Raw genomic sequence first — 14,097 nt, 5'->3', positions numbered from 1 at the left:
TTAATCATGTTAGCTGCTAGGATGTATGGCCTGGAGTTACTCTGTGTGTGTGTGTGTGTGTGTGTGTGTGTGTGTCTGTGTGTGCGTTTTGTGGGACGTAGATGACACTATTATTGGACATATCAGACCTGAGGGTGGCACATTTAGTACAGTTTCATCTCTTTGTGTTTGTCCATTCCTACCTCATAACACTGGGAGCAAACAAATATGGATCAGTTTATATCCATTTGTATTCTCTATTAGTGTTTATGTATTGACATTTATTTGTCTGGCACATGAATCAATAACACAACATAAAGGAAATGCAAATGTCTTCTGATGCATCCTATTAGTCTATTAATGCTGAAAAAGAAATACTCTCATACAGTTTATATCAGTTAGTTATGGTCTCTTGTTCATCTCATGTACAACAGTATGGTCAGCATTTGAAAGTCTGTGGATGTGAATGTGTTTCAGCGGCACCTGCAGCCAGAGTTTGTTGTTTGATGTGTCTCGTCCCGTTGCGATACACTGAAATGTGGCGTTTTGTCCAGCGTTCACCTCCACGTCCCCAAGACGGAGAAAATGAGGGGATTTATCTGCAGGAAATGTGGTCAAACAAATGAAAGAAATTAGAGTTTACAGAAAGGTTACATGTCTCTGTGGTTTAAAGCGCTTTTTGGTTTTGGTTTCCGAAAAGTGGAAATGAGGTGACGGAGCCGGAGGGAGTTATGGGTGCAAACAGGTCGGGTTATCAAAAACACACTGCATACATTTAAGGACATTTTATAACCTTTGGGAATTTGTTCATTATTACTCCGATTTGATTTTACTGGAGTCAAACCAAACCAAACCACAGTGCTGCATTGCCACAGTAAGGTGACATCAGTGTCACGTCCAGTATATATGATTCCCACAGCTTCCAGTTCTTAGCCACTAATATGAAATAAGGCTTTGCGACCCTGAAGATGCAGTTCAGCGGTATTCTCGGGAGGTGATTGCAATCATAGATAGCAGCTCCTATGGTAATTGAAAAAACACACACACACACACGCACGCACGCATTCACGTGCACACACACACAAACCAGTGTGTCCAGAAATGCAGCTGTGAGAATGAATGCTTCCACTGTGGAGACTAAGTACTAATTCCTTTTCAAATACTTGCTCCTTCCTATTAGGAGTGCTGGTCCTTTGCCTTTAAAAGAGCGGGGCTCTTCTTTCTTATATTTCCCCAGACTTCTAGTCACTTGAGTGACAAAATTAATATCCAGAAATTTCTTTCAGAAGTATATCGGCAACTTCTGACAGAGACATGAACAACAGGGATATCAGGACCTCACAAAGTGCACATGGGGGCACTTTATTTCTATGACTTATAATCAATAGAATCTATTAAGAAACAAAACTGTCCTAAAAGATTTCAGAGCTGCTGCTTGACAGACGAGCAAGTGATGGTGTAATTGCTTCCCTTCAAACATGGAGGCCCTCCAGGAACCAGCCTTATAGGTTTAGATTAACAGACGTTTGTGTTTACTGTTACCAGTTTGTCATCACTTTTTTTTTTTCTTTTGAGGGGGGGTGGCAGTTAAACACTCAAGCAAAGGAGAGAAGAAGACTTGAGACGTAGCAAGAATTTAAAATGGATCGCAGCCCTCATCTATTTCCTGCCACTATGAGACAAGACAGCTACTGTTCACTGTGTGTATGTGTGCGCAACTTTGTGTGTGTGAAACTGAGCGTATGTGTGTGCGTCTGGGTTAAAGGGAGAGAGAAAGAAAGTGCTGAGTGGTCAAAATCTTCTCTCTCCATGATTGCCCTAATACTGTCTCATTTCCCGCTTCACTCTCTCCTATTCCTCCTTTCTCCCTGTTTCTCCTCCTTCTTCTCTCTCTCTCTTTTTATTTCTCTCATTTTTCTCCACAACTTGTCTTTCTCCTCTTGCATCCCACCTCTCCCGTGTCACCTTCCCACTTATCTACTCATTGAACTGCAACAGAAACCATCCCAGGTACAGTCTAATTAGTGGCCAAAGCTATCAGCGTCTACTCAGCGAACTAGGACTAATTGCTGGCATGCTAATGACTTACCGCATGGGTAGCTGAGCACCTGAATGTCGTCTATGGCGATGAATCCGGCTTTGCTGTCCGAGACCTCTGCTTCAAATATGACCTGAGAAAAGAGGGAGCAGAATTTGTGTGCTATTTATTCATATTTTTTAAAATACTTCTTTATGAGTAACGCAGAAGAGATTATCAGACAGTCAGTCTAAACCTGAGATTGCTTTATAAAGCCAACAGTGAGCAGAGAGGAGCACCTGAGAAGGCTCAGCTCATGTTACCACATCACAGACTTTTACCTCTGAACTCAGTTTTACAAGCGTTTTAGAAGGAATCAAGACAGCTGCCAATTAAAATTGCTGTCCAAGTAATAGATCCGATCTGAATTGTCGGAGAAAACTGACAGCGACCAAATACGCGGCTGCCATCCTGACTGCTGCTGGATTTATACATTCTGCCTAACAAGTGAGGATGGATAAAAGAAACGCTTATTGCTGGATCATAGTAATCTCCTTTGGCACACACAAAGTGACCAGCCAAGAAATTATAATAAGTAGTGAAATCAGTAAGGTAGAAAATGAATCTATTTGTTTTTCAATCCCCCTTCCCCTTTTTTCTACTTCTCTTATCTGCTGTCTGTTGACGTTTTCTTGACTTATTTTGCCACATCTGTTTCCCCGATGTGACCACGTTTTCCCCCCATAAGCAACAACTGCACTATTGTAGCTGCTTATATAATCAATTAAATTGCACAAATAACGCTTGAAATTGACTTTTTTGTTTTTTCGTCAAAAGAGCAGTCCTGGCAACGCAGTTCAGTCAGTCCACTCTATCTGCATCAAGCCTCTGTAACCAGATGGATTGCAAACACGTTTTGCAGAGACACTCATGTTCCCCAGAGGATGCATCAGTAGGATTTTTACAGTAATTTATTTTTTTACAGTGTTGATTCTTCCTTTAACAAGTGCTTCCATTTACTAACATCTCAGTTCATCGACTCGTGTTCTGAGAAGAGACAGTTCTCTCCTCAATCCTCATCTAACTCATCCTCCCCTCTCTCCTCCTTGTCCACATGTTAGCCCTCCTACTCCCTTCACTTGTCATCTATCCTTCACTCTCCCTCATTTCTCTGTTTTCTAACAGTGTTTGCTCAGAGAGGAGCACTGTAATGAACAGAGGAAGAGGAGGGAGGAGATGAGGTCGCTATCAAGAATGGAGACGGAGGGAGAAAGAGATGGAGGGGCTGAGCAGTTGTTGTCATTCATCACCTGTAAAAGGAAATCTGCTGTGAACTGTTTACCCATAGCTTATCATCCCCTGCTTGTCACACTCTGCTCCTCTCTGTCTCCCTCCCCTAACAATCTCTCTCGTCTCTCTTTCCTATCATCTTTCACTCATAGCTCACTGCAGAGCAACAGAGAGCCATCAGCTGACTTTTAATACCTTCATTTCTCTCTGTCTGAAGACCAGCCTGCCTCCTCAGTCTGTTGATCATCACACTATTACTGCCTTTTAGTAGCCATAACATAATAATCTCTTCTCTTATGCCTATAGACGACATGTGCAGATGTTTGAATTATAAAAAAAAACAAAAAAACAAAAAACATAACTTCCATAACAATTTAAGTCAAGGCTGATGTCAGCTGAACACATGTCCAAGACACAATTCTTCATGAGACAAAAGCAAGTCAGAGCAACATTAACTCATACACAAATATCATAATGAAGAGTGTGTGTGAGTGTGAATCAGACGCACAGGTTTTTTGTTGCTGTTTTTTTTTTTTTTTTCTCCTTTCAATCATAACCCAACTCTCATTGAAGTCAAATAGTTTTGTGATTTTTCAAGTCACATCTGCAGCTTGGCGACTGATGATATATTTTTGAAAGTAATTCTCCTCAAAACCCCATAAAGTACAAAACTGGCTGCCCTGTTGCTCACTTATCTCTTTGCTGACTGAATATGCATATCAGCCACATGGTTTGATGATGGCGGCCACTTTTGAGGAGCTTGTATGTCGTTCACATAGGTGTCAAACACTCGCTGGTCTCATCAGTTTGAGGGAAGATTACTGATAGCTTGTGTTTACAAGCGTTCACATGGGCAGTGCAACCCTGAAATGCTGAGGGCTGATCCCTGACACATCATCACTCCAGAGTGGGGTTGGGTTATTGCAAACATCCTCTTATCACATATCACATATATCACTTTGATGTATGCACGTATGGGCACCGAATCAAAAATGTTTAAGCCTGCAGGGAGGGGAAGGTTTCTCATTTCATGTTATAGTCTGAATCCTAAAATATTTCAGCTGGTTCCAGGCACCTGCTGTCTCTAAACGTGTCTTAGCCCAAAGCTTAAGATAATACATGTGAAACTGGTTAAAAACAACAACAACCAAAAAAAAAAAAAAAAAGTAAAATGACCGCAACAACTGCACTGAATCATTGTGTGAATCAAGAGGCTCTTATCAGCCTGTTTTTCTGTTAAAATAAAGTGGAGGTCACGAAAAACCTCATTACAGGGTCTGCCTAAAGAGTGCTGCATGGGTGTTAATATATTTATATGATCATCTATTCTTGTGTGAGTGTGTGTACTTACAATTGTGTACACTAGGCCTTCCCCTGGTGGAGCCAGTCTCATTACAACTCAAGCTAAAGTGCTAACACAGAAACATGTGCCAACATGAAAAAAATTGCTTCATAACCTCAAATCCAATAACCTGTTTCATAGCCTGAAAAACCTACATAAGCCTCAGCAAACCAGGATGATTATGTTCAATTAAAACATGTTGACACACGAGTTTCAGGCCGGTGATCTCCTCCCATAGTCACTGAGGGGGACTGGGCTCCAGATGGGCCATTTGGAGGATGCTTTCACACTTCCCCTTACAGTAATATTATATGGTCCCTGGGCTGTGTTTTAACATGATCAGTGTGTGCATATACCTTCGGGGACATTCAGAGACAAGCTATCCAGCAACACATTCGTGCTCACATTTGTCAACACCAGACAAAACACACACACACACATTCACACATGCACTCACAGATCAGGTTGACCTGCAGGGATCCAGAGAAAAAAAAGAGAGGTGCCTCTACCCGTGTGAAACTTATAATATTGATTTAAAAGCTTTTTATGAAAAAAGCATCGATAACCATGTTTAAATTCAGCATGGTGATGAACACCCATGCAAGCCAACACACACACACACACACACACACACACACACACAGACAGACACACAGTTTTCCTCAGTGTCATTCTAGCCTAATCGCCACCTCCTGAGCCTCAGTCAACACAAATAAATCAGCTGCCTGCCTCACAGCGTGTGCGTGTGTTTGTATTTGTGTGTGAATTGTGTTTGCGCAGTCACGTAAACACCCTGAAATAAAGAAATATGCAAATGATAAAGGAATCATGTGTAAACACAAATTATTTAGGGAGTTACCTGATATTCATTAGGCCAAAAGGTGGAGACAGCCAGTTCGGCTCTCAGCCAGTCTTTTCCTAGAGAGCAACAACACTGCAGTCAGCATAATTGAGTAAAATGACAACAGTGTCACAAAAAGTTATAAATGACTGGAAGTGTGAGTCTTTACCAGTGTAGGAGGTCACGTTCCATATGGGGTTGGCCAAAGGACCCTTGTTAACCTATCGGTGACACAAAACACATTGGAAATATTTCACACAGTTTGTGGTCTACTGGGAGAGGTTGCCTGCACATCATGTTAATATGGATTAAATTATAAAATAATAATAATATATGCATCCAAATGAAGACCAATTTCTGTCTCAGTCAGAGGTCAGGGCCTGCTACAGTACAGGCCCTCTGGGCTCCACACAATGTCTTTCTCAAGGACACATTAGCGGGGAAGATGTTTGCAGAAATGTGAGCGTGACCTTAGGTGATCATGTTTATGAGCAGTCAGAACTGGTAAAGGGTAAAACCAGTAAAACTGCAATCTTCTGTTCAGTTTTACAAGCAAGCGTGTTTTCCAACAACTTCCACAAGTTGCACGAAAACTTCAGAGGAAGAGAAGAAATGAGGGGTTTGGGGGTGGGGGAAGAAAGGAAAATAAAGACAATTAAAGCAATAAAATTTTCTCATTAGAAAAAACACAATAATAAAAACATGAAAACATGGTCTGTTTGCTGTTTTAAAAATCCCTTATTTACACAAAAATGATCTTTCAGTGGTTAATTAGACATTCATGCACAAAGTCTTCGTTAAGTCAAACAAATTCAACAAATTCAAGCTGCGTGACTTAAGGTTGGGCTTCATGAAATCCAGACCACATTTCCCATAAACCCTACTTGGGTTTGTTCTGACTCACGAGGTTCTTTACCATCTGTTATACAAACAAGGAGCTTTGCCTCAACACTACAACTTCTCTGGAGCCGTACTTTGGAGTAAAATAATATTTACTTCATACACACTTTAAAATGTTGAGTCTGTTGTTGAGTTTTTAGTCTTTAGTCTTATACCCTGATGTGTCACATCAGTAATGATTACACCGACACAAAACAAACCACCGTATTTCTCTTGTATTTGACCATGTTGATTGATGCTTAGTACCTTCACCAAGACGTTGAGAGTGCCAGGGCTGGAGCCGTCAGGGCTGGTGAGGAGATAGTTGAAGTCGATGCAGTGGGTATCGTTCTCCTTCATGACTGGCAGCTGAAATCGTGCCTTTTCGCCAACATCATACTGAGAGACGTCCACATACATGTAGGAACCTTGACATAGAGACAAAGACAAGGAAAAGGTCACCAAAGATTAAAAAAAAAAAAAAAAAAAAGGAAGAAAAAAGAAAAAAGCAAAGAAAAAGAAACGGCCCATATAATTTGAGGTGAGTCAGGTTGACATTGTTTGCGAATCTGACCTGAATCATGACCTAATAATACGCTCACTTTCTGTTTGTTTGTGCTTGGACACCTCATACCGGCTGAAGTTTGTAGCTCGAGCAGACTAGCAATGGTGCCCTCCGAGGAGGTTGTTAGTGTACAGATGCTGAGTGTGTTGTATTGTGTTGGGACTCGTCTGTGTGTCCACGGTGTGCGACAGACCAGCGCACAACTACAACAATAAAGAGTATTAAGAAAGATATATTGTACAGTTGACCCCACTCCCTTTGCTCTTCTGTTTTACCCAACAACTATCATTTAGTTCCTTCATTAAAACCTCTTCAGTGATTAAGACCACCGGTCAGGTCGGTGAAGGTATTGCTGATATTTTTGTTCACAAATTTAGCTTGTACTATTGGTTTTGATGTCGTTTGTACAATCACTTTATCTCACTGTATGTAGTGTGGTGTGCATGTGACATAAAAATCTCTGATAGTTGGCACCATGAAGTGTGTGTGTTGTCTCCAGCTTATAACCAGACATATTACTGTCACAAATCTGGGAGACCAGAGCGTTCTCCAGTAAAAACATTGTGTTTTTAGCTCAATTCAGCATTTCACTAAACTACAAAAACTGGGAATTAAACTAATGACCATCTGATTTCGAAGTAAATGATTTAATGCAGGACACTCTGCTCTTTGCTCCTTTCCTACCTGGCTTGGCCTTCCTTCCTTAAAAAATAAAAATAAAAATAAATAAATCACTTAGAAGCAGAGTGTCTTCTTGTATGAACAACAAAACAACCCCCCCTTCTTTCTTTTTAAGTTAGCATGTTTATACTCCAATCTGTTTCTCTCTCCTTTCATTCCTTTTGGGCTTACCATGCAAGAATGAGTCCCCTCCAGACACATGAAACAAATCCCTGTTCCTACGACTATGTCATTTGTTTCTCCTTTGTGATTGTTGGGCTGTTTCTTAGGTTGCCAACCACAAATAAACACATGAAATGAGAAATGGAAGAGAGAGAGAAGAGGAGAAAAGAAAAATAGCTTATTTTCTTTTATGGTCTTCATTTTATGTGCTTATGAAATTGCAATTTTTCTTTTTTCCCCCCTCTGCTGGAGATTGTGCAGCTGAGGTGCGAGGGTAAAAGCAAAGATACATGTAAGCATAACTAAAATTAATGAAACGTGATTAAATGGTGTAAAGTGGTCGTCTTGCATACGGGTCCCTGCAGTTTGTACAGGCCCCTTTAACCCACTTCTTACCCTGCTGTCACCACCGACAGGATTTTACTTGCGTACTTCTAATTGCCATAACTCCTGGACGATTGAGGATATCTAGAAAATTCCACAACCCCCAGAAAGTGGAGTGAGAGAGCTTTGCGCCGATATACATGTCATTATGGCACTCCATAGGATGACAGTCCAATCACAGACACGATTTACCAGCCCGGCACACATGTGACACACTGGGTTCTCAGTACCACAAATCCCAAACAGTTGGTGCGATTCAAAATGTTCAAATGGTTTCTGAAAGTAAAGAATGAGAGCTCTCCGATGGTGTATAGACTGATACTAAACACGAAGTTAGATGTACAGTCGATGAAGAAAATCGATTCATGGTTGTGCGAGAGTCACAAAGGAGAGAGCAAGACAATGAGAGCAATTTACCGATTTGAAATTTTGACCAAATCGCATATTTGTATTCATATTTATTATGAATAAGGAGGAGAAGGAAGTCAGGCAAAGTTTCCAAACCAAACTCCAGGAGGAGCTTGCTGCTTTTCTCCTTGGAGTCCCCCTGAACAACAGGCCACAGACCCCTGCTGAAAATCACTTGCCTGTTGCCACATGCCAAGGACCGGGAGAAGGCACAGAGAGTCAGCATGGGACGACAGCAGCGCAAGAGGAGCACCCCAGGGCAGTGTGAGGTGCAATGTGGGATTCTGTCTGCAGCTGGAGAGGAACTGCTTCAGAGACTATCAAACCAAATAGAAAACACCTAAAGAGCCAGGACAGACACCTCCTTTTGTATATATTTAAAACAGTTCAAAGTTCAAACTGTTTGTTAATGTCTTTTCAGAGTTATTCTTATTCTGTTATAAACTATTTTCTTCCCCACTAATACCTATCTCCCTTTGAACGCCGTTTCTGGACCTTCTTGCCTTTGGGTCTTCTCTTACTGCCCACACACTGGATGCTCCCTGGTCCAGTAACTCACTGACACTCCAGACCTGGAGTCCTTTGATGACTCCTTTGATGACTTCTTGAAGTCTACACCCTAGACTTGCCAAAACTTGTCCCCCAGAGTCTGGGGGAATGTAAATAAATTCAGGTGGCCTGAATATAATTAATATTATTATGGCAGAAAAAGGATTAACCAGACTCTTTTCTCCACAGTTTGGAATATATCATTACCTGTGAGTCACCCACAGTGTGACATGATTAGTTGCAACAGCTATCCTCAGGGCAATGTTTTTGTGGTTTACTTATTTTGTTTGCATTACGTTTCTCATTTCGCTGCTGAAATATAATATCTGATAGTTTTGTTTTTCTAACACCCATTCACTACTTCACATGGAGCTTGGTACCTTCATATCCACAGCATTTGAGTGCAGGAAATGGAGCTCAACATAATACATAATCTGGCTGTGTTGACAGGACAGTCAGTCAGTCAACCCCATCCAGATGTTCTCGTAATCAGCTCAGACCTCAACCAGATGTTGCTCCAGTGAAATATGATGAAATGTGATATTTTCCTGTCTGATGTTTAATCTCACAATCTGACATTACCTCATCACAAACCAAGAAATAAGCAGCTCTGCTCATGTTTAGTCTATTTGATGAACAGAGTAAATGCAACTGAAGCTGAATCAGTTTATTGACTAGTTAGTCACTGAAATAATTTCTTGAGGAATAACTCTAAGCAAATGCTGTTAATTTGACACTTTACTGTAAATTCAATTTCTTTTTTTGTATATTTTCTGACTTTTTATAGGATCCTCAGTTAGCTGATCACTGATACAAAACCTGGTGTATTAACTGTTCATGAAAACAGTTGAGTGAAAAGGAACCGATTTATATTGTGACATATCGACTATTGATAAATGACTGATATGAAACATCATGATAGGATTTTGTTCCATATCGCCCAGCCCTACTGCCTTGTTAATTGTATTTGCAAACGATACCATACACAATAGACTGTAGGACAATGGTGATGATCAGTTATTGTTCAGCAGATATACTGTGAGGAAATCCCTTTTCTCTGTAGAATAGAGTCCAATATTACAGGCTTTCAACTGGTGAACATAAATATATGTGCATGCACACACACACACACACACACACACACACACACACACACACACACACAAACCGGCCTTTCAGCACAAAAACACTGTATCGTTGTTATTGGTTTGGCACCTTGTCTATTCTATCTGTACCAGCCAACCCCCACTTTAATACACACAGATATACAAAAAGACACACACGCACCCCTACGCTGCCATTCAAGTATTATTATAATCCTACTTCCTGGTTCTGAAAGACTCTAAATGACTTGTGTCCAAACAGGACTATACCCAAACAAGATGATGCCAGAGCTATTCTCTGTTTCTTTCTCCTCTCTTTTTTGCACTCTCTCCAAAACTGTAATCTAACACCACCCAAAATGAATGCAAGATGGATGTCACTCCTGTTTCTTCATTTTTGGCACTGCTAGTAAGACGGTGACATGAGAAAAGTGTCTTTAAGATGGCTGCCAAGATGGTGTGCCAGCTAAAAATACTCTAAACAGTCAGAGTCCCAGATATGTCATAACACAAAACAACACAGCAGAATATCACCTTTAGCACTTTAGCTATCATAAGACAGCATGCTGCAAAATTACATGAACAAGCTGTTCTATTCAGGTATAAATAAAAAAAAATTATTAATATTTCACAAATATATTCTACAAATCATTAAAATGTTTGATGATATCAAGATGGCACAATAAGAACTACAAATCTGAGACATAAGTAGCATTTATGAGTAATAAAAAACAGTACACAAAACTGAAAGAAGACGTATTCTCAGAAAACAGACCCTGTGATGCCAAGAACATCTGACACCTAGAGTGTGCCAGTTTCTAAAATGGCTGTCGTATTTGGATAGCCAAAGTGTAAAATGGCCGCTAATAGAATGACGACATGGTATAACCGTGTGGCTAAAAATACCCCTGTGACAGCCTTAAGACCCAGATATGTCACATAACACCAGCTGTGTGGCAGACAGGGACAGTATTCTTCAGCAAAACAATAACATCCAGCTAACGGGGGAGTTACAACTTCTGCATTTTATGGTGTCGCCCAATGGTTACAACTCGGAGCAAACACTGCACGACAAAACACAAATGACAAGACTGATTCGCTTAACATGGCCCCTCACTGGTATCTCTGATTGAAAATGGTTTAAATGCTGTATTGGCATCCCAAATGATCTGTTTTTGATTGACTGATTTATCATTTGAAACCCTTACCCCCCCCCCTTTTTTTTTTTTTGTTAGAATAGGCAACAAATAAATCTATTAATACCACAGGGTGGATACATTCAAAATATAACGCAATACAATATAATTGGATTGGGAATTGAAATCCAAGTCTTGCAGAGATTTAGATTGAATGATAATTTTATGGGTCATTGTTGGCTGTGGCATCATTATTCGATCATTAAGAAAACATCTAGTGGACAAGGGACCGGCTCTGTTGCAGTTTGAGTGGCCTTTATTTTTTGTCCCTTATTAGACCGTACACAGTGGAAAACAAGGAGAGAGAGGGAGGCATGGAGAGAATGGCATGCCAAATAGGTTTAGAGTGGTAGTGGCTGACAACATTACGAGTCAAGAGTATCTGCTTTAGTCCACAGAGCCACAAAGCCCCAGCCCATGAATGTTCAACTGGCAAAATGTACAATGCCAGTGTAACATCTAGACCCTGCCATGGTGACTAGTGCCAGCATCAGCCCTGAGAGAGATTACATAGAGGAGTTTCATCTCTATTACAATAACTGCCAAACCATCTCAGCACACTCAATATTGCCTTAAGCACCAATGGCGATTAGCAACTGGGACGAATCAATGTTTGTTATAAGGAACAAAAGTGGCTGTTGGCTCAACCATTCAATGACTCTGAAGCAAGAAGACTGCTTCACTCCTGCCAATACTCTTCACATTATATGACCCCCTGAACTGGCTATTAACAAAATAAACTTACTCCCAAAGGGCTTTCAGAAGCCGAATGCTCTTAACGCCTCCTCTTTTCAAAGAGAGTAGCAGTCCCTTTCTTTTCAGGGGTCAAAAGCCCAAAGGTTTAGTACCATCGTTATAAGCCTTACAACACCCTCAGGGGAGACAGCAGCTAGTCAGACTGAAATTCCCAATTACTGGTACTTAGCATTTTCCTGGGAAAGAAACCCTCTAATAATAGGGATCACCCATGTGTCCCTGGGCAAGGCATTTCAGCAACCAAACCAAGCCCCTCACCCATTTCCTAAAACTCAGTCCAAATACAAAAGCTAGCCAAATGTTGTATCTGTAGTCCCCTGCAGCAAACTTGTTTTCCAACCACTGCTCCAGTGTCCTGCACCCTGCTGGCATCATTAGCACATCAAATGTCAGTTCCTCCAGGCAAGGCTCTGAACCATGCCTTCAACAACCAGCATCTCCAAACCATTAACCTTCTCTGCCATCCTCGCCGCCCCGTTCAGTCCAATAGCTTCTACAGGTGTTAATGCCATTCTAATTTCAGGCATTACCTATGCGCTCTTGGGCAAGGTATTTAACCTCTTTAGACTGCCAAATCCGCCCTCACTGCATGGTGACACCTCTTGGTATTAATAACACCGAATGCTAGACTTTGGCTCTCTACCACTGGGCAAGGCACCCCACTCTAATGTCATTGCTCAAATATATGCAAGACAGCAACACACCGTTTGGAAGGAAGTGTGTGTGTGTGTGTGTGTGTGTGTGTGTGTTTCTGTGAAAATCCCAAAGAGCTGGTGTTGAACTAAACCTTTCTCTAAATGTCAGTGAGGCTGGGTTGTCATGATGATAAGCATGAGAGATAAATAACGGCATTACATTGTCATGGTAACAAAATCATAATCTTCCACAGCAGATGAGGAGGGCAGCGGAGAAGGGAGGAAGGTAAAAGAAAGGAAGGGCGAGGGAGATGAGATGGAGGAAAGGAAAGGAAAGGCAACACAAAAAAAGGAGAGACAAGTAGGAAGGACAGATGATGAGGGAAACAAATATGACATGAGGAGACAAAAGGAAACAAAGAGCCAAGAAGAAAGTAAAAGACAGAAGGAAAGGACGTACAATGGAAGGACAGGACAAGATATGACAGAAAAGGACAAAAAAAAAAAAAAAAAGTCAAAAATGTTTGTGACATTAACCTCTGCTGTGGTTAACATCATAGTTTAGACGCCAGCATGGGTTTCATTTTCTGAAGTCACTTGCTATGTTAACATTGCATAGCTGGTTATTGTTATAACATTTTGCTTTTAACATTGTAAAGTAGGCAACCTTCCCTGTTCCCTGCCATTGATTAATGACCTCATATTCTGTTAATTAGACCCTCAGCCCTGAGGCAGAAAGATTTAATTTCCCCTTCATCATCATCATGGAGGAAAAAAAAAACACCTGATTAAAGAGGAGACGAGAGGAGAGGAGATCTTGGGAAAGGAATAAGGATGTAGATATTGAGGAGAACAAGATTTTTTTTTTTTTGGTGCTACTTGAGAACCAAATACACTTACAGAAATATAACAAAGTACTGCTTTGAAACTGCTGTTGAAGTCAGAGTACTAGAATATCATCAATAAAATTTACTCTTTGTTCAAAATAAAGGCACTATCCCAGCAGAAAATGATCATTGTGACTAATATACCACAACAAATTACATAATTAGATATGGAGCTGGTAATCAACTTGTATGAAGTGTTTTATTAATTTTTTTTTTTTTTTGCTGTGACTGGTTTATATAGTTACAAATGTAGTTAATGTAGTTGAGAGTCAGATGATTAATGGGTTTCTAAAAGAACAGAAACCTCTCTGTTTGGGGCAAAAAAAAAATTATGGGGTAATTTTTTCTTTGTGGTCAGTATGGCTGTTTAAATTAAGCTATTTAATGACTTTATAGGGGAAATTTGGTGGAAATGCAAAAAAA

General features: G+C 40.6%; 1 protein-coding gene across 4 annotated transcripts in view; it reads right to left on the bottom strand.

Annotated features, from left to right (window-relative positions):
• The window catches only part of ptprk (protein tyrosine phosphatase receptor type K), a 96,237-nt gene that overhangs the window by 40,901 nt on the left and 41,239 nt on the right, over positions 1 to 14,097 (bottom strand). For all 4 annotated transcript variants that reach the window (XM_029497151.1, XM_029497154.1, XM_029497152.1 and 1 more), the window contains exons 4-8: positions 6,616 to 6,776; positions 5,639 to 5,690; positions 5,488 to 5,546; positions 2,069 to 2,150; positions 463 to 578 (exon numbers count right to left, since the gene is read on the bottom strand). In XM_029497151.1, coding sequence (XP_029353011.1) covers positions 463 to 578; positions 2,069 to 2,150; positions 5,488 to 5,546; positions 5,639 to 5,690; positions 6,616 to 6,776 — 470 coding nt within the window. The remainder of the gene's footprint in view (positions 1 to 462; positions 579 to 2,068; positions 2,151 to 5,487; positions 5,547 to 5,638; positions 5,691 to 6,615; positions 6,777 to 14,097) is intronic.

The sequence above is a fragment of the Echeneis naucrates genome, chromosome 24, assembly GCF_900963305.1.
Source record: "Echeneis naucrates chromosome 24, fEcheNa1.1, whole genome shotgun sequence".
NCBI lineage: Eukaryota > Metazoa > Chordata > Actinopteri > Carangiformes > Echeneidae > Echeneis > Echeneis naucrates.
Note: the sequence above shows the minus strand (reverse complement) of the source record. Positions and strands in the feature narration are given on the sequence as shown.